Here is a 21,240-nt window from a genome sequence, read left to right on the forward strand (position 1 = left end):
TAAGCCATGCCAAAATTTGCAGGCGTATGATACTACAGTTGTACAGAACTACTACAAGATGCAAACTTGAACGCTGTAGACTTACTGTAACTCTTGATGCAAGTTTGAATTGTCTCTGAAGAAGGAGAGCTCCTATATGCTATTGTCTCCTCTAAGTCGTGGAATGAAAGGAAAATAGAAAAATAGAATTTAAAAAATTCTATCCCTGCTTTTCTGACATATCCAAACAATTAGGTTTAATAACAAAACTCAGGCAAATGAGAGAGATATTTGAATGGCTTTTGTGCATTGTAATGGCTTCCTGAAATCAAATTGTTATAAAAATAGGAATGTTTGGATTCCCATCAGGGATGGTCTACAAAACTAAATGCATTTGTCTGTGGTGCATTTGTTAGAGAACCAGAAGACATGTGTACCATTTGCATTTGTGTTGAGATTGCTAGTTACCAATCGTTTACCCCTACCTGTTTCATTTTCCCAAGTAACTTTTTTTTTTTTTTTTTTGCGGTACACGGGCGTCTCACTGCTGTGGCCTCTCCCGTTGCGGAGCACAGGCTCCGGACGCGCAGGCTCAGTGGCCATGGCTCACGGTTCCAGCCGCTCCGCGGCATGTGGGATTTTCCCAGACCGGGGCACGAACCCGTGTCCCCGGCATCGGCAGGCAGACTCTCAACCACTGCGCCAACAGGGAAGCCCCACAAGTAACTTCTGAAACTACTAAAATTCAAAATCAACCATAGACTTCTGGGGATTGTGGGCTGTTAGAAGCTGAAGTGGGTGGTAATAGGAACATACATATTGATAATTACCTTAAATGTAAAAAGATTAAATGCTCCAACCAAAAGACATAGACCGGCTGAATGGATACAAAAACAAGACCCCTATATATGCTGTCTACAAGAGACCCACTTCAGAACTAGGGACACATACAGACTGAAAGTGGGGGGATGGAAAAAGATATTCCATGCAAATGGAAATCAAAGAAAGCTGAAGTAGCAATTCTCATATCAGACAAAATAGACTTTAAAACAAAGACTATTACAAGAGACAAAGAAGGACACTACATAATGATCAAGGGATCAATCCAAGAAGAAGATATAACAATTGTAAATATTGATGGACCCAACATAGGAGCACCTCAATACATAAGCAAATGCTAACAGCCATAAAAGGGGAAATCAACAGTAACACAGTTATAGTAGGGGACTTTAACACCCCATTTTCACAATGGACAGGTCATCCAAAATGAAAATAAATAAGGAAACACAAGCTTTAAGTGATACATTAAACAAGATGGACTTCATTGATATTTATAGGACATTCCATCCAAAAACAACAGAATACACTTTCTTCTCAAGTGCTCATAGAACATTCTCCAGGGTAGATCATATCTTGGGTCACAAATCAAGCCTTGGTAAATTTAAGAAAATTGAAATCGTATCAAGTATCTTTTCTGACCACAACGCTATGAGACTAGATATCAATTACAGGAAAAAATCTGTAAAACACACAAACACGTGGAGGCTAAACAATACACTACTAAATAACCAAGATATCACTGAAGAAATCAAAGAGGAAATCAAAACACACCTAGAAACAAATGACAGTGAAAACATAACGACCCAAAACCTATGGGAGGCAGCAAAAGCAGTTCTAAGAGGGAAGTTTATAGCAATGCAAGCCTACCTCAAGAAACAAGAAACATCTCAAATAAACAACCTAAGCTTACACCTAAAGCTATTAGAGAAAGAAGAAGAAAAAAACCCCAAAGTTAGCAGAAGGAAAGAAATCATAAAGATCAGACCAGAAATAAATGAAAAAGAAATGAAGGAAACAATAGCAAAGATCAATAAAACTAAAAGCTGGTTGGTTCTTTGAGAAGATAAAATTGATAAACCATTAGCCAGAATCATCATGAAGAAAGGGGAGAAGACACAAATGAACAGAATTAGAAATGAAAACAGAGACGTAACAACTAACACTGCAGAAATACAAAAGATCATGAAAGATTACTACAAGCAACTCTATGCCAATAAAATGGACAACCTGGAAGAAATGCACAGATTCTTAGAAATTCTTACTGAACCAGGAAGAAATAGAAAATACAAACAGACCAATCAGAAGTACTGAAATTGAGACTGTGATTAAAAATCTTCCAACAAACAAAAGCCCAGGACCAGATGGCTTCACAGGCAAATTCTATCAAACATTTAGAGAAGAGCTAACACCTATCCTTCTCAAACACTTCCAAAATATAGCAGAGGGAGGAACACTCTCAAACTCATTCTATGAGGCCACCATCACCCTGATACCAAAACCAGACAAAGATGTCACAAAGAAAGAAAATTGCAGGCCAATATCACTAATGAACATAGATGCAAATATCCTCAACAAAATACTAGCAAACAGAATCCAACAGCACATTAAAAGGATCATACACCATGATCAAGTGGGGTTTATCCCAGGAATGCAAGGATTCTTCAATATATGCAAATCAATCAATGTGATACACCATATTAACAAATTGAAGAATAAAAACCATATGCTCATCTCAACAGATGCAGAAAATGCTTTTGACAAAATTCAACACCCATTTATGATAAAAAACCCTCCAGAAAGCAGGCATAGAGGGAACTTACCTCAACATAATAAAGGCCATATATGACAAACCTACAGCCAACATCGTCCTCAATGGTGAAAAACTGAAACCATTTCTACTAAGATCAGGAACAAGACAAGGTTTCCCAGTCTCACCACTATTATTCAACATAGTGTTGGAAGTTTTAGCCACAGCAATCAGAGAAGAAAAAGAAAGAAAAGGAATCCAAATCGGAAAAGAAGAGGTAAAGCTGTCACTGTTTGCTGATGACATGATACTATACATAGAGAATCCTAAAGATGCTCCCAGAAAACTACTAGAGCTCATCAATGAATTTGGTAAAATAGCAGGATACAAACTTAATGCACAGAACTCTCTTGCATTCCTATACACTAATGATGAAAAATCTGAAAGAGAAATTAAGGAAACATTCCCATTCACCATTGCAATAAAAAGAATATAATACCTAGGAATAAACCTACCTAAGGAGACAGAAGACCTGTATGCAGAAAACTATAAGACATGGAAGAAAGAAATTAAAGATGATACCAACAGATGGAGAGATATACCATGTTCTTGGATTGGAAGATTCAACATTGTGAAAATGATTATACTACCCAAAGCAATCTACAGATTCAATGCAATCCCTATCAAACTACCACTGGCTTTTTTCACAGAACTAGAACAAAAAATTTCACAATTTATATGGAAACACAAAAGACCCCAAATAGCCAAAGCAATCTTGAGAAAGAAAAGCGGAGCTGGAGGAATCAGCTACAGTAATCATGACAGTATGGTACTGGCACAAAAACAGAAGTATAGATCAATGGAACAGGATAGAAAGCCCAGAGTTAAACCCACACACATGTGGTCACCTTGTTTTTGATAAAGGAGGCAAGAATATACAATGGAAAAAGACAGCCTCTTCAATAAGTGGTGCTGGGAAAACTGGACAGCTACATGTAAAAGAATGAAATTAGAACACTCCCTAACACCATACACAAAAATAAATTCAAAATGGATTAAATACCTAAATGTAAGGCCAGGCACTATCAAATTCTTAGAGGAAAATACAGGCAGAACACCCTATAACATAAATCACAGCAAGATTCTTTATGACCTGCCTCCTAGAGAAATAGAAATAAAACCAAAAATAAACAAGTGGGACCTAGTGAAACTTAAAAGCTTTTGTACAGCAAAGGAAACCATAAACAAGACGAAAAGACAACCCTCAGAATGGGAGAAAATATTTGCAAATGAAGCAACTGACAAAGGATTAATCTCCAAAATTTACAAGCAGCTCATGCAGCTCAATATCAAAAAAACAGACAACCCAATCCAAAAATGGGCAGAAGACCTAAATAGACATTTCTCCAAAGAAGATGTACAGATTGCCAACAAACACATGAAAGAATGCTCAACTTCATTAATCAATTGAGAAATGCAAATCAAAACTACAATGAGATATTATCTCACACTGTTCAGAATTGCCATCATCAAAAAATCTAGAAACAATAAATACTGGAGAGGATGTGGAGAAAAGGAAACCCTCTTGCACTGTTGGTGGGAATGTAAATTGATACAGCCACTATGGAGAACAGTATGGAGTTTCCTTACAAAAGTAAAAATAGAACTACCATACGACCCAGCAATCCCACTACTGGGCATATCCCCTGAGAAAACCATAATTCAAAAAGTCATGTACCACAATGTTCATTGCAGCTCTATTTACAGTAGCCAGGACATGGAAGCGACCTAAGTGTCCATCAACAGATGAATGGATGAGGAAGATGTGGCACATATATACAATGGAATATTACTCAGCCATAAAAAGAAATGAAATTGAGTTATTTGAAGTGAGGTGGATGGACCTAGAGTCTGTCATACAGAGTGAAGTAAGTCAGAAAGAGAAAAGCAAATACCATATGTTAACACATATATATGGAATCTAAAAAAAAAAAAAGAGGTCATGAAGGACCTATTGGCAGGACAGGAATAAAGATGCAGACAAACTAGAGAATGGACTTGAGGACACGGGGAGGGGGAAGGGTAAGCTGGGACAAAGTGTGAGAGTGGCATGGATATATCTACACTACCAAATATAAAATGGATAGCTAGTGGGAAGCAGCTGCATTGCACAGGGAGATCAGCTCGGTGTTTTGTGACCACCTAGAGGGGTGGGATAGGGAGGGTGGGAGGGAGACGCAAGAGGGAGGGGATATGGGGATATATGTATACGTATAGCTGATTCACTTTGTTATAAAGCAGAAACTGACACACCATTGTAAAGCAATGATACTCCAATAAAGAGGTTAAAAAAAAAAAAAAAAGAAGCTGAAGTGGGGGAAGTGGTCACCAAACCTCCCAAGCAGGATTTTGTAGACTCAGGACCAGAATTAAAACATAAATCCTTAGGTTTACTCTTAGGTACTTATTCTCATTGTTCCCTACTTTTATGCAAAAAATAAAAACAAAGAAATTGTTCAGATATCAAGCTAGTATGTGTAGCCCTGAAAAAGGAACATGTTACTTCCTATCATTTTTTACCCCTCCCTCAGCACAGATACTTTATTTCTTTTATTTTGTCAATTTTCCCCCTTACCCCCCTCAAAAATTTAAAATTTTCCTTGCCTTTCCTCCTCAATTAACTGGTCATCTTTGTAAGGTTATATGATATTACTGGCAGTATATATATGGAAAGATACATGTGTAGGCAGAAGGGCTATAGGAGTTGAGAGGAGGTGAGGGGTCGCTGTGGCCTGATGGAGCCAGAGATGGGACAGAAGTTAGCTTAGATGTTCACTGATGGATGCAAAGTGAGTAGATGTCCAGGAGGGGAACTGGCTTCACGGGTAGGAGAAAAGCATGAAGAAAGGTGAAGATTTGAGAGTTTACTAAGTGGCTCTCCTAGTTTGTGCCTAATATCCTGATAACACATCCAGTTTATCGTATGTCCCAGATTTTTACTTTTTTTTTTTTTTTTAATTTTTGGTCACACTGCACGGCATGTGGGATCTTATTTCCCTGACCAGGGATTGAACCCGCGCCCCCTGCATTAGAAGCTCAGAGTCTTAACCACTGGACCACCAGGGAAGTCCCCAGATTTTTACTTTTTAAATGAAGTGCTATTATTAATAGTTACATTAAAAGAAGTTGGAATGGGTTTTCATAGACATTCATTTTGTACTTCTGTCTTCAGCCATATCCTCATTTAGTGTTGTGTTTAATGCATGTGGTGGATGGAGCTCCCACTTTACGATGTGCTATAAAATCTGAAAGGTGGCCAGTAGGAGCCTGTGCCTTTTATCCCCAACGCTTTCCAGATGCAACTTAACTACATTGCCCTTTAGAGGACAGTGTGTAGGATGCTTGCTGGTAACATCAACTGTGTTTGCTCTGAGTGGCTGAGGGCAGCCACCTCCTTCAGGTTTTGGGTGGTGATAGGAGAAATGTTTGAGCCAATGTCTCTATAAGCCCCTTGGTATATATCAGACACTTGTGCCAAGCTGCAGCCTGTGAGATGCATGATGTTGCCTGGTTACCAGTTGGCAGAATTAGTGGGAAATATGGGGCATTGTAGGCTAGATAGATGTATGGGGAGTAGAGGCAAAGCAGTCCTGCCAGAAATAAAAGCACATGGAGAATAGGCTGAATTCCCTTGCTGCAGGGGTTTGGTCACTTACTGTATGTTCTAAATGTACCACTATTTCTATACTATATTGCTTGGTAACTTTTTATATAGTTTATAGTAAACGCTTTTGGCAGCAGTCATCTCCAAAAAGCAAACAGATTTTTAAAATGTGTTTTTAGGGAATAATTAAGAACTTAATTTTCACTTGTCAAGAGAGTAAATAAATGTATTAATATAATTTGTCCAAGATTTACCTGATATAATTAAATTCCACCTCAGGGGCCGTAATCATATCACTAATCACATGAAAACCAGAAGACCCAAGTCTTCTGAAGAAACATTAGTGTTTATGTCAAAAGTTAGTAGTTGTTGTTGTTTTAATAGGAAGCGTGTCCAAAGATACCAATTTACTATGCAGCTGTAGGAGGTGTATTTTCATGTCATTCTGTGAGACTGGACTTTTATCTAGAGCAAATGAAAATGTGCAAAATTAGTTTAGAAAATTCGTTGATACCAAATTTTTTCGTGCGTATGTGAAAAGTGAGATCATAGCTGTTAATGTGCTAGCTCTTAGCAGAAGTAGTTCATTAACAGTTGAATCTGCCAGTTTTATATCAGTGACATCAGATGCTTCAAATAGAAAACTCATTAATTTGGTTCTCATAATGGTTTTAATTTTTTTCACCTAATTATTGGATTCAAAATAAAATTTTTGGAAATTCACTCTATCAAAGTTGAAACATCTGACATTATTCTGAATGCTATTGTTAAACATCAAAGATAAAAGTATTTCTTTTAGTGGTGATAATAAGGATACAAATTTTCGTGGAGCATGACAACATGGTAAAAGTAATTCTCTTTTTGAATTAAGAAAACCAGTGGAGCAGAAATGTACTTAGAATGGGTTGTAGTGGTGGACATAATATGGTCCAAACAAGCTTCTACCAATGGAACTAAAAACTAGCGGTCGTCATTTACACATACTTTAATATACACTGTTTGGGTAATTGAATTACAAAATTCTTGTGATGTCTGATGTGATGTCTGATGTTGAACTAAAATAAGATTAGTGTGGCAGTGTATACTTTCTCTTGTTGCTGCCCATCACCTAATGCACTATAAAAATGTTTGAGTTTTTTGAAGATTTTTTTTTTTTTTCCCTCGGTACGCGGGCCTCTCACTGTTGTGGCCTCTCCCGTTGCAGAGCACAGACTCTGGACGCGCAGGCTCAGCGGCCATGGCTCATGGGCCCAGCCGCTCCACGGCATGTGGGATCTTCCCGGACCGGGGCACGAGCCCGTGTCCCCTGCATCGGCAGGCGGACTCTCAACCACTGTGCCACGAGGGAAGCCCTTTTGAAGAATTTTTTAATACATCAATTTAAGTGTCCTATAATGATAGGAACTTTTTTTTTTAAGGAGTCTTTCGTTTTGGCTGCATTGTGTTCAAAATCAATTAGAAATCTTTTATGTATTCAATTAACGGAGTTCAAAAAAATTTCAGCTTTTACAACTTTTACTAGATTGTAATTATTGAAAGCAAACTTTCAAACAGGAAGACATTGAAATTTATCTTGAAGAGGAACAATGAGAGTTTAAATCGTGTACAGGATTTAATTTAATAATGTATAATTGTACTTTTGAATATCCCTACTGTGTTAGTCTGCTAAGGGTTGACTAATACTACAGACTGGGTGGTTTAAACCACTGTGGTTTAATTATACTACAGACTGGGTGGTTTAAACCACTGTGGAAACTAATTTTTTCACAGTTCTGGAAGCTAGAAGTCCAAGATCAGGGTGCCTTCAGGGTTGGTTTCTGGTGAGGTCTTTTCCTTGCTTTTAGATGGCTACCTTTTCACTGTCTCCTCACATGGCCTTTTCTCTGTTCATGTGTAGAGAGAGCTCCAGTGTCTTTTCTTCTTCTTCAGAGGATACCAGTCCTGTTGGATTAGGGCCTCACCATTATGACCTCATTTAACCTTAATTATCTCCTTAAAGGCCCTGTCTCCAAATACAGTCACACTGGGGGTTGAGCTTCAACATATGAATTTTGAGAGGGATACAGTTCAGTCTGTAACATCTACCTAGGAGGAATCTTTCCTTTGTAACCTTTTGTTATGAAATTTTCAATTATACAAAATATATACTAGCAGAGACCAGAATAAAGAGTCCCCTCCCATGTGCCTATGAACCAGCTTCAACAGTTACTAACTCATAACTGGGCCTGTTTCATCTATATTTCCCCACTCCATCCCATATTATTTTGAAACAAACCCAATATATCATTTCATTTTTAAATGTTTTAGTATGTATCTCTAAAAAAGTAAGGACTTAAAAAAATAACCAAGTACCATTGTACTTAAGATATCAATAATAATTTGCCAAAAACTTTGGACTGAGTTTTTGATTTTAACTGAATAAATTTATATTCTATTCTAGAATAGAATGTAATTGAGAAGGCCTATAATTTATAAATTTGTAAGTTTGATGAAACCTACAAAGAATCATAAATTTGATGAATTATTTGATGAATTTTGTCCTGTTAAAAATATTTGTTGAAGAAAGGTACTCTAAGTGGAGGCCAAAAGACAGGACCCAAGAAAAATATTTATAAGCTTCAGTATTAACAAAACTAGAATTCAGAATATCCTCTTTTTAGCAGCAGTTGCTCTGAGCTTCCTAGTTATCTCAGTACATTAAAAAAAAATTTTCCCGGCTCTATTGAGATATAATTGACATATTGTATAATTGACATATTGTGTAAGGTATACAACTTGATAAGATTTGATACAGGTATATATTGTGAAATGATTACCACAGTAGCATTAGTTAACACCTCTATCACCTCACCTCTGTCACCTTTGTGTGTGTGTGATGATAACATTTAAGATCTACTCTTTTAGCAATTTTCAAGTATATAATACAGTATTGTTGACTATAGTCACCATGCTGTATGTTAGATCCCCAGAACTTATTTATCTTATAACTGGGAGTTTGTATGCTTTGACCAACATCTCCCCACTTTCCCCCACCCCCAACTCCTGGCAACCACCATTCTGCTATTTCTATGAGTTTGGCTGTTTTAGATTCCACATACAAGTGAGAGCATATGGTATTTGTCTTTCTCTGTCTAACTTATTTTACTTAGCATAATGCCCTCAAAGTTCATCCATGTTGTTGCCAAAGGCAAGATTTCCTTCTTTTTCATGGCTGAATAATATTTCACCCTCTGTGTGCACACACTCACACAATTTCTTTATACATTCATCTATTGACAGATACTTAGTTTGTTTACATGTCTCAGCTATTGTGAATAATGCTACAGTGAACATGAGGGTGCAGATATCTCTTCGAGGAGTGATTTCATTTCCTTCAGCTATATACTCAGTAGTGAGATTGCTGGATCATATGGTGGTTCTATTTTAAATTTTTCCTCAATACATTTAGAATATTTTCTCAGCTAAAATTATTATGACCTACAGAGAAGAGTCAATCAAAAGTTTTAACAATTCTAAATGTATTAACAATAAATTTGACAATTAACAATAAAGAACAACTTTGAAGTAGACAGCACGCAGTTTTATGAAAAAATTACAAGTACTAAGGTACTGAAAAAATTATCAGAAAATATCAATGACATGGTACTAGAATTAAATATGACTAAGGAACTGACTAGAGGATATGAATATCTGCTAAGAAAAATTGATTTTAATTCTGTAATATGTTAGAGAAATATGCACATGTCACAAATATATAGCTTGCTTAATGTTCCTTTTGTTATTTTTAAATTTCAGATAATCTGAATTTACAATTTTTTAATATATTTTATTTTTCAATAAATAATTTTACTTTTGAAAACGGTTTTCGAATAGAACCATCTTTAGGTCCCCTGTTATATCAGTAGTAAAACCAATTTGACAATCAGCAGTTTGTTGGTCAATAAATAAGGTCTTTTTAAGGTCCTATAATTTTAATGATTTTTTAATGCCTTGTTTCATTTTTTAAAATGTTGCAGTTTGAACAGTACATTATGTGGTTGCCTCACTAAGCATTATCAAGATCCTGCTGTGAACCAGACACGGATGTGGGAATGAACTGGGCTGTGTCAGCCTATCAGCAGAGAGCAGAGAGTTTCCACTGGGAAATGATATGGACAGAACTAGTTTGTGAAGGGCCGTAAGTGCCTTTCTTCAGGATTAGTAACCCTACAGATACGGGAGTCTGTTGTGGTTTTGAATAAAAGAGTGATATGACAAAAGTGATATTCTAGGAAGTTTAAATAAGGGATGAGTGATCAGTGGCTTTAGCAGTGAGGATGGAAAGATAGAACAGGTTGAAGCTCATTATAAAGGAAAATTTTCTGGGCCTTCACTGGATTGGCAGCATTGAGGGAGAGTTCGGGATCTGAGAACATGTGGTTTTCTCAATTGTTTGGTTAAAAAGGAAATGTCCCTATTGATAGATACAGAGAATTCAGGAGTAAGGGAGAGTATCTTTGGTAGGGGAAGATGATGTGTTTTGAGTGTTGAATATGAAGAGGTGTTGCTGTGTCTAAGTAGAGAGGGCTCATCACAGTCCACTGAAAGCCAGTCCAAGCCTGAAGCCTAGGAGTGAGGCCAAGAACTGAGCTTGCAGATTGGGGCTTTTCTGTGGAAGTAAGGTGAATCCATGCAAGTGAATGAATTCCTGACAGAAAACTGTGTTGGAAGAGAACACGAGGCAAAATCTTGAACTTCAGGCATCTCCAGGGGTTGGAGGAAGGTAGAAGAAGTAGCACCAGTGAAATATGATTCAAACAAAATATACCAGAGTCTTGGTCAGAGGGAAAGAAGGACCCCAAAGAACGGAGTCATGGAAACTAAAGGAAGAACAAGTATCAGTAAGAAATGTCATGTGTAGTGATAAAGTCTAAAGAGAGCTAAGAAGAGTTTATTGGATTTGGAGCTCACTAATGACCTTCAAAACCAGCTTTAGGAGGCAAAAGAGTGTGTGGCAGCTGAGGAAATGGACATAACATCCATAGACTGTTCTTTTTAGGAGCATGTCAAGAAAATGAGAGTCAAAATGTAGAGTATTGTACCAAGGGGCAGAAGAGTCAAGTAAAACTTTTCTAGATACTGGAGACCTTTATGTGGTTGAATCCAGTGAATGAAGGAGAGATTGAATGTTATAGAGAGAGATGGGTTGCTAACCTAGGGAATGTCATTCTAGGAAAGAGTGAAATGAGAAGAGATGAAGGCATTAGCTCTGGAAACGGAGTAATGTTTCCAACGAGACAGGAAAGAAAATGAGAGCATTAATATTATAATAGTAGTTTCCATTTATTAAGCATCTTCTATAGTGTAAGCTAGAATATGAGTGTAAATGAACTCTTTATAAAATCACTGTGAGGTATTGGGGGAGGGGTTACAAAAGAACTGTGTTGAGATGTGGCCTCTTGCCCTCCTGTGGTTTATATGGGCTAAATGGAGAGAAGAGGCAGAAGTAACTTTCCCTGTGACCAAGGGGTAGAGTAAATAGACGCCATGCTTTGGGTGCCTAGTGATGGCGTGATGAAAAGTATGTAAGGCCTGATGGAGATGCCACGAACTAAGAGGAGTGGTTGGGATTTAGATAGGAGGCAAAAGTTAGGAAAATATGCTTCGGGAAAGGAGACTAGCAGATGCAAAGATCAAGCATGTAGCAAGCAAAGGTTTCTTGGTAGCTGTAGGTTTTGACTATTTATTCTTCTTCTTCTTTTTTTTTTTTTGCGGTACGCGGGCCTCTCACTGTTGTGGCCTCTCCCGTTGCGGGGCACAGGCTCCAGACGCGCAGGCTCAGTGACCATGGCTTACGGGCCCAGCCGCTCCGTGGCATGTGGGATCTTCCCGGACTGGGGCACGAACCCGTGTCCCCTGCATTGGCAGGCGGACTCCCAACCACTGCGCCACCAGGGAAGCCCTGACTATTTATTCTTAAATTCAGTTGTAATAATAATTCTAGCAGCCAACATTGAGTGTTTACTAGGTGCCAGGTACTATTCTAAGCATTTTGCATACAGTTTTAATCCTCAGCCCAATCCCCAAGGTACTTACTGTTATTCCCCTCATTTCACAGGTGAGGAAATAGAGGGTTTATTCATTTACATGAGATCCCACAGCTTATGAGGGGTGGTGCTGGGACCGGGGCGGGGCTTTCTGATTTCAGAGCACTTACTCTTAACCTTTTCATTGTTTTGCCTCTAGAGGATGTTGTCTTATTTAGGAAGGAATGGCAGATTTGGCTGAGGTCAAGTTAGACGTTATGGAAAGCCTTGAATACAAGACTGTCGGGTTTGAACGTTTTTCTTTAATACATAACCATTGGGGCTTTCGTCAGGAGCAAAGTGAAGTTGTAACTTTGATGTAATGGGACAGTCCAGCATATGACAGCGGGTAACTCTCTGCGAGACCAGGGAGTTGTAGAGGAATCAAGGCAGCCCTTCCCTGCCTGTGCTACATGTAAGACTAGACTTCCATGATGTAATACTCTGATAGAATTGTTAATTAACCTGAGAGCTTGTGTTCTTCTTTGATTTGTAAGGGTCAACTTTCTCTTTCATTTCAGTTTTTGAAAGAAGAAATGTTTTTATTTGAAATGGAGTTAGAGTTTCTGTTGTGCACTTGTGTTACTGCGGTGGGGAGGTTCGAGGAGATTGGAGCTTACATTCCAGTGGAGAAGAGAGAATAACCATATGCGAATAATATGTAGAGAAAAAAGAGATTCTTTCCTTTTTGTTCTTCCTTTCTCATATTGGTAAGCAATAAAAAATGAAACTCTTAAGGTCTAACTTGCATAACTGCCAAGAAATATGAGCACTGTGATAACATCTGGGCTGTAGCTGGGACTAAGGGGTAGAGGGGAGGGCAGAGCTCTGCGGCCATAGCCCTGACTCTGAATCCTAGTAATCCCAAGGTAAATCACTTCATCTTTCTGAGCTTCAGTTTCATCATTTGCAAAGTGGATATATAATCCCCATCTCAATTTGCTGTTGGGAAAATTAGAGCCAATATGTATAAAGTATCTAGCCTATTTCCTGGCCCATAGTAAGTTCTCAGTTGTCGTGGAGCTTTCTGTCCTGCCCATTGCAGTGTGGTAGAAAATCATTGTTACCCCATTATCTGTAGCCTAAAGATAGGGAGATACATCTAACCGGAGAGTTTCATGCAGATGATACGTAAACACCCATGTTACCTCACATGTGAATTCTCTGGAAAGAGGAGGCAAATAGAAGAACCAGTGGTAACCAAGCCTAGGACAGGAACAAGAGGAGGACACTAAACAATTAATACCCTTTCTAGTAAAAGAAAAAAGTGTGTATAAAATTTAGTTGCTCTTGTAGTTTAAAAGAAGACACTGACATAGAGGAAACTTTTGAGAGAGAGGGAGAAGCTGGCAGGTTAAGACTTGTGTTTCCTTAGGGAGGAGAACATAGTATTTAATAGTAAATGAGAAATTTGGTTACGAAAGAGTTGGTGGTGCACATTTAAAAAAAATATGAGCAGCAAGCATCATTTTAGGAAAAGATATTACCAGACAACATTGATAGCTCTCTTGGATTTGGCTTGGGTCATTTCCTGTTTAATGAAGCCACATTCAACAACTTATCTGCATTGGGGGTCATGGGAATGAATCGGGGATGTAGAAAGGAGAGAATGGAGAATGTAGCTTGGCTTCAGGATTCAATTATAACGTGTTACACTTTATTATATGGGACATCAGAAAAATTCAGTCAATCCTGTAAGGAAAATTAGTTAAAAAAAAAAAAAAAAAAAAGTGAAGCTACTGATTATTCATTCATTCTGCAGAAACCTTGAGGAGGAAGGAAATTTGAGTAGTCTCATAGTTTAAGAAAGAAAATTGTAATACATAAGTAAATGGCACCTATTGCAGATGTGCTTTAAATGCCCTTGTAAAAATTAACTTTTAAGAGTAATCCATGTCCATTGTCCAGTGGTGCTTAGTGTTCAATTTTTATTTTAATTATTGAGGTTTAGTAAGAATTGCAGTCACTCTGTTCATCACATGTATTGCACACCAGAAACCAGGAACCGTTGTGTGGCTTTAGGAAGGAAAGGAAAGGAAAGGAAATCATTTCCTTTCTAGGCCTCATTTTCCTCACCACCTCTTTTCATTGATTTCTAAGCCTGTAATTGAACTGATTTCCTCCTAGTTTGTCAACCCTGCTGATTCTAAGTGTTCTATTTGCATCATCAGTGTACTTGTTCTGCCACTAGATGGCATCAATGTACCTTTGAACCCTGTCACCTCCAGGTTTTCAGAATCTGAGGTCTGAAGGAGCCTTGGAATTTTTGCTTAATCCACCCCCCCACCCCCTATTTAACAACTGGGGGACTAAGACTCAGAGGTTAAGTGACATGGCCAAGGTCATACAGTACCTTAGAACCTCTTGAATCCCAGTCATTTATCTTTCCCTCTATTCCACTGTTTCTGTAGGGGGCTTTTGAGGGAAATTCAAAGAGAGATCATGTTTTCAACCATTCCTGCTTTTTGATAATTATCTTAAAAATAATTTAAAACCATTCTTCAAGTGCATATATCATCATATTAAAGATAAATAGTTGGTCTGCTTTTGTGTTTCTGTACTGGCTCCCTCAGAGGAAAAAGCTAGACTGTCAGCTTCTAAAGATCACTGCCCTGCCTATAGCTTGCCTGCCTTCACAATTTGCCTTCTGTGGAAATAAGCTCCACAGAAATGTCCACCAGAGCCTCTCTGTCAGATGATTATCTTTCTCCATCCTTGCCCAGTCCCTTGGTAAGAGATTTGCCTTTCAGCTCTTTCCTCCAGCCAAACATAGCCATCCATTCTTCTGCTTCATCTTTGTCCACTTGCCTAATCAAGACAGCTTTTGGAGGGGGGAAGTCGATAATGCCCTGGTTCTTAAAAAATTGGTCTCTTGGGTTTTCCCAGCACATGTTAATTGGACTCTTTCCTTCCCCCCAACACCCCGCCCTCTCTACTGGTGACAAGGATGGCACTGCCGTAAATCGTGGCTGTGTGGGGGGCAGACGGTGTAGCGGGGGGCGACATGGTCACGTGGAGATGACGTGGGCTCTGGAGTCACGCTGACTGGGCCTCGAATCTCTCCTCTCTCACTGACTGCCTCTGGTCCACAGTCACCTCTTTAATGAGGGTGATATTTACTGCCTCACAAGGCTGTTGTGAGGAATAGGTGAGGTTAATGTGTGGAAAGCTCGCAGCATCAGTGCTTGGCGAACATTGTAGGTGCTCTTTAAGTGCTCTTTGTTCTGGTTGCCGTTGTATGGAGAGGACAGCAGTGACTATAGTATATGAAGAGTTGGAGCCCAAGGGAGGGTGTCAGCCAGAGGAGCTAGTTTTTTCAATGGAGAAAAAAGGGAGAGGTGCACGTATGCCAGGGTCTGTCTCAGTGTTTTGGAGAAATAGTGTAGAAGTGTGCCGCCCAGTACGGTGGCCACTAGCCACATGTGGCAGTTGGGCACTTGAAATGTGGCTGGTCCAAACTGAGATGCTGTAAGTGTAGGACACACATCAGGTTTCAAAGACGTCATACGAAAAAATTGAACATAAAATATCTCGATAATTTTGTATGTTGATAACATGTTGAAATGACACTATTTTGGATATGTAGAGTTAAATAAAATATGTTATTAAAATTTATTTCACCCATTTCTTTTTACTTTTTAAAATGGCTACTAGCAAATGTAATGAGGCTAGCATTATATTTCTATCTGATAGCATTGGACTAGAAGATAGAGACCTTTGGTAGTCAGCCATATACAACTTTAATTTGGGGAACCATGTGAGTTTTCTTTTTTCTTTGAAGCTTCTTTTGATTTTTTTTTTCTTTTATGATGTTCTGTTCTTCAGAGCATGACCATCCTAAATCAAGATGCCAGGGCTTCCCTGGTGGCGCAGTGGTTGAGAGTAAGCCTGCCGATGCAGGGGACATGGGTTCGTGCCCCGGTCCGGGAAGAACCCACATGCCGCAGAGCGGCTGGGCCTGTGAGCCATGGCCGCTGAGCCTGCGTGTCCGGGAAAAAAAAAAAAAAAGATGCCAGTGAGGATAATATAGGTTAAGTAATAGTTTAAAATGAAAAGAGTAAGAGGCACTGAATATTCTCCTTAGTCCCCCAAATTCCGAGGACCTCAATTGAGATGCAGGGTATGAATGCAGTTTTGATGGTTTAGTGGGTCAGCCAGAAGCAGTTAGAAGATCCTAGAGGTTTTTTTTTTTAAAGCCATTTCATGATTTCAAAGAATAGGATGTGTACAGAAGTCATCTCCCATCATAATTATATGCTATCAGTAGATGAAAACCTACTAGCAGTTAATGATTCTAGAATTTTTTTTCAGATGCAAATTAAAAAGCAATTACACAAATTACCAAGAGCAAAAAGAAAAGAGAATCATAATACTATATATTAAATTGTCATCTGCCTGATTTTCATCAAATTTATTTTGGTTTTAGGACATTAGTTACAAAATATTGACTTGCTTTAAAAACTTAAAGATCAACAGTAATATCATCACAAGCTTATGTTAGAGCTGTGAGATAATTGCTAATTTCAGACATTTGTAACCTTTGTTTTTTCAGGTGGATTGAAAAATAAAGCTCTTTATTTACATCTTAAATTTACACTTGCTGTTTTTTATAACACATGTGAAATAGTTTTGTGGGGAGTTTGTTCTTTGCTGATGCAGGAAGCAAGCAGGCACATGCATTTTGAGAACTTTGAGGGCAATTCTCATTTTTCTTGATTTAGTCCCAGAATGAGGTATACCTCATTCCAAGTAAACCTGCTGCCATGATTTATTGGGGTATAAGATGCTGTCAATTGTAAGAGGCACATGTAAGTGCCACCTTGTATAGAAAATTGAATGCTGCCAATAAAACTCTGATCAGCTATGGGTTATTAAGATGCATCTATTGCAGAGATGTTAAATGGAAAAAAAAAGTGCACCTTATAAATGATGAAATATAATACACAGATTTTGAAACTTTCAACCAGGTTAGAAGTAAGAGAGCTTGTTTTATATGTTGTTTTATACATTAGCATCAGACTTTAGGCCCTCCCAAATGAGTCACATTTAGTGAGTATGGAACTCTTTTCAGTTAATTCTGTAAATAACCAGACAAAAGCAAATGTACTGAGATGATTGAGAAAAGTGAACTTCTAACTTTATTTCCACCTAGTACCTCTGCATCCCCCTCAACCCCCAAACACACAGCCACGCCATTTCTAGCCACTACCTATACCTCTAACAAAATCTCTTCTCTTAAAGGCTCCTCATAGCAGTTATTTATAGCCTCTTGTGAATTCAAGGCAAAGTGTTAAATTGCCCAAGGATGTTTGCTTTCTAAGCCTTATCTCTGATTATCGGCTAAAAATCTATATCTGCTTAAAGAAATTTCAGGCCTCAACTAGCCATATGGAGCAAGTTTTGTAGGAATGGCAGGGGGAGGAGGGATGTAGGGGCAGCTTCCTACTCGCCTCTGTGGAAGGCTATGGACAGATAACAGAGCACCTCATTTCCTTTCCCACCCTAAAGTGTTCAACCACGTCTGTCTGCTGGCTTACTGCCTTTGTACTGGAAGTCAAAGAAAGTAAGAAAGTAAACTGCATTCTGCTGCTGGCCTTACTAACTATATCTAAAAGGAAAGCAAAGTTGTAATAGCTGCATTTCTGACTCATTTCATTGAATTTTTATCAGTCTTATCTTCCTTTTGACAGGGGCTATTGTATTTTAAGGAAACCCTGTGATGTAAAGAATTCTTTTGTGATTTCAATAGCTACTTCCTAATTTACCTGTTTTGTACATCTCTACGTTTACAAATCATACTAACTTAAGTCAGGCTTTCCTCTTTGAATGACTCTTTGGTAATCCAGATTCTCAGCCTGCTTTTTCTAAATTTTGGGGGGCATGCCTAAACAGATACATGCTAGGGCAATTTGGCTCTTGGTTAAACTGCAGAAGTACTTGTGGTCTAACTTGAAGATGGAAGCAAAAATTTTTCCTCTCAAGTTTGTAATACATTCATCAGTTGTGAACCTGCTGATGCTCTGTATACTTTTTACATAGTTACATAGATGCTCAGTAAAAATGTTAGATTAATCCCACATTTATAATATCAGGGCTTGTCAACAGAGCTCTCCATTGCTTTCATGGAGTTGGTTAACACAAAGAATGGTCTTTCTCGGTAAAAGACGTGCAGTGATACTGCACATGCTTTCAGTGTCGTATTGGCTTTGAAAATTATATGGAAAAATGCCATCTCCATTGCTAAGTTTCCTACATTTAAGCTAATATAAAATGTAAGCCAAATTATAGCTCTGCATTCTTTATAGTAGTGTAGTGTGTTTGTTGATAGTATCTTAAATGATTTTCAGGTTAATTATATAAATGTCTCTATGTGTTTGAATGACTTTGTCTTTTGGTCTTTGCAGCTCGGGGTGTGGTTTTCTCTGGGCTGTGCCTATCTGGCCTTGGAAGACTATGGAGGTTCAGCAAGGGCATTTCAGCGCTGTGTGACCCTAGAACCCGATGTAAGTTTGTTTGGTCTTCGTTCCTTACTAAGCTCTTTGGTACTCTTTAAGTTATTTGAATTGTACTGTAGTTCAGAACAGCAATTCCTATGGGTCTGTAGTTTCCGTTATGCAAGATGAGTACACCTAAAATTTTTAAAAAGGGTGATCTCATGTTAAGTGTTCTTATCACAGGACAAAAAGAGAGCGAGCGAGAGAGAAGAAGGCAAAAAGATTCAAACTTTCTATTATTTTATGTCAAAAAAAAGAAGAACACCAATTCCTTTTGTGTTGGAGGAAGGTATCCCTTTGGCAGAAGGTCACACCCTAAGTTATATGAGTTATACATCTAGAAATAAGTTTCTTCTCGTAATAGCTAAGTTATTCATTGTTTTGTTTAGAAAATAGTTTTGATAAAACAGTTTTTTAGTTAAAAATATACTTTGCTGAGTATACAGCAAAGTGTCACATATATTTTGTCGCTCACCAGCATGTGCTGCCTAGGTTAATTGCACTATTAGAAAGTTCTTTTAGTTTACAGTCTTTAAATATTTAACAGCTTTACTGAGATGGTGAATAATTCGCATGCCATCTAGTTCATCCATTTAAAGTGTACAATATAGTGATTTTTAAAATTATATTCAGAATTGTGCAACCATCCCCACAGTCAATTTTAGAACATTTTTATTACCATAAAAAGAAATCCCCTGTACCTGTTAGCAGTCACTCCTCATTTCTCCCAAACACCTTCCACGTCTACCCCCCATCCCCACCCCTAGGCAACCACTAATGGACATTCTGTCTCTGTAGATTTGTCTATTCTGAATATTTCATATCAGTGGAATCATACAATGAGTGGTCTTTTTAACTGCCTTTCTTCACTTAAGATTAATGTTTTCACAATTCATCCATTCTCTATTCAAAATTTTGAGAAACTGCCAGACAGTTTTCTAAAGCACCATTTTACATTCCCACCGGCAATGTGTGAGGGCTCTAATTTCTCAACATCTTTGGCAACACTTGTCTTGATTATTGTCTGTCTTTTTGATTATAGTCATCCTAGTAGGTGGTATCTTGTTGTGGTTTCAATTTGCATTTCCTTGATGGCTGATGATGTTGAGCATCTTTTTATGTGCTTTTTGGCCATTTGTGTATCATCTTTGGAGAAATGTTTATTGATATCCTTTACCTATTTGGGTTATTGGCCTTTTTACTGTTGAGTTGTAAGAATTCTTTATATATCCTAGATACAAATCCGATATCAGATATATGATTTGCAGATATTTTCTCCTGTTCTGCAAGTTGTTCTTCACTTTCTTGATAGTGTCTTTTGAGGAACAGAAGTTTTTAATTTTGATGAGGTCCAGCCTGTCTGTTTTTTCTGTTGTTGCTTGTGCTTTTGGTGTCATATTTAAGAATCTGTTGCCAAATCTAAGATCATAAAGATTACCTTATCTTTTCTTCTAAGAGTTTTATTGGTTTAACTCTTACGTTTATGTCAAATCTGCTGTTAAACCTATTCATTAAACTTGTTATACTATGTGTGGTGGTGGATATTCACTAAACTTATTGTGGTAATCAATATATACCACAGGTATATACACATATGTCAAATCATTACGTAGTACACCTAAAAGTAATACAATGCTATATATCAGTTACATCTCAATTAAAAAAAAACTAAACATCATTTCAGACAATGTATTTTTTTTGTTAGTTCAAGAATTTTTATTTGGTTCTTCTATAGTTTTCATGTTTCTACTGAGATTCCTTAGTTGTTACCTTATCATGTTCTCTTCAAATCTTTTATTATATTTTATAACAACTGCTTTGAAATTTTTGTATGCTTATGCCAACAGCTCTTTAATTTCTGTGTCTTTCTATTTACTGATTTTTTTATTTGGTTATGGATGAATTTTCCTGCTTGTTTGCCTGTCTACCAATTTTTAAAAATTATATCCTACACTTGTGGATGCTATGTTGTTGAGTTTCTGAGTCTTGTTGTCTTCCCTTGAGGAAGGTAGAGTTTTATTTTGGCATTTGGTTAATTTACCTGTGAATCAGCTTGATTTTAAGCTTAAGGTGGGTCTGGAGTTGTCCGTATTCCAGAGTTGCTGTCAACCTTCTCTTGAGGTATAACCTTTTGGGGGCCGAACTTAATCCCACGGGTGATCAGTAAGAATTCTCCTCTCTGGTTGGTTGGAACCTGAATAACTCCCAGAACTGTGTGACCTCTAGAATCTCCATTCAGCTCACAGCTGTCTCGTAGTTGTTTCCTGCCTGGCCTTAAGAAGTTTTGCCCTGCACATGTATAGCTTAGTATTCAGCCAAGGACTCAAGGAGATGCTTATTGAGATTTCTGGAGCTTATTCTCTGCACAGATCTCTCTTCCCTGTTATTTTGTCTTGCAAATTCAGCCCCTTTTCAGACCTGAACTCTGAACTCTTCCCCCTCCTTAGTAAG

General features: G+C 38.0%; 1 protein-coding gene across 2 annotated transcripts in view; it reads left to right on the forward strand.

The window, feature by feature from the left end:
* TTC27 (tetratricopeptide repeat domain 27) overlaps positions 1-21,240 on the forward strand; it is a 183,888-nt gene that overhangs the window by 128,144 nt on the left and 34,504 nt on the right. For both annotated transcript variants that reach the window (XM_082642251.1, XM_082642250.1), the window contains exon 14: positions 18,700-18,798. In XM_082642251.1, the coding sequence (XP_082498377.1) occupies positions 18,700-18,798 (99 nt within the window). The remainder of the gene's footprint in view (positions 1-18,699; positions 18,799-21,240) is intronic.

The sequence above is a fragment of the Mesoplodon mirus genome, assembly GCF_964341445.2.
Source record: "Mesoplodon mirus genome assembly, chromosome: 14".
NCBI classification, from domain to species: domain Eukaryota; kingdom Metazoa; phylum Chordata; class Mammalia; order Artiodactyla; family Ziphiidae; genus Mesoplodon; species Mesoplodon mirus.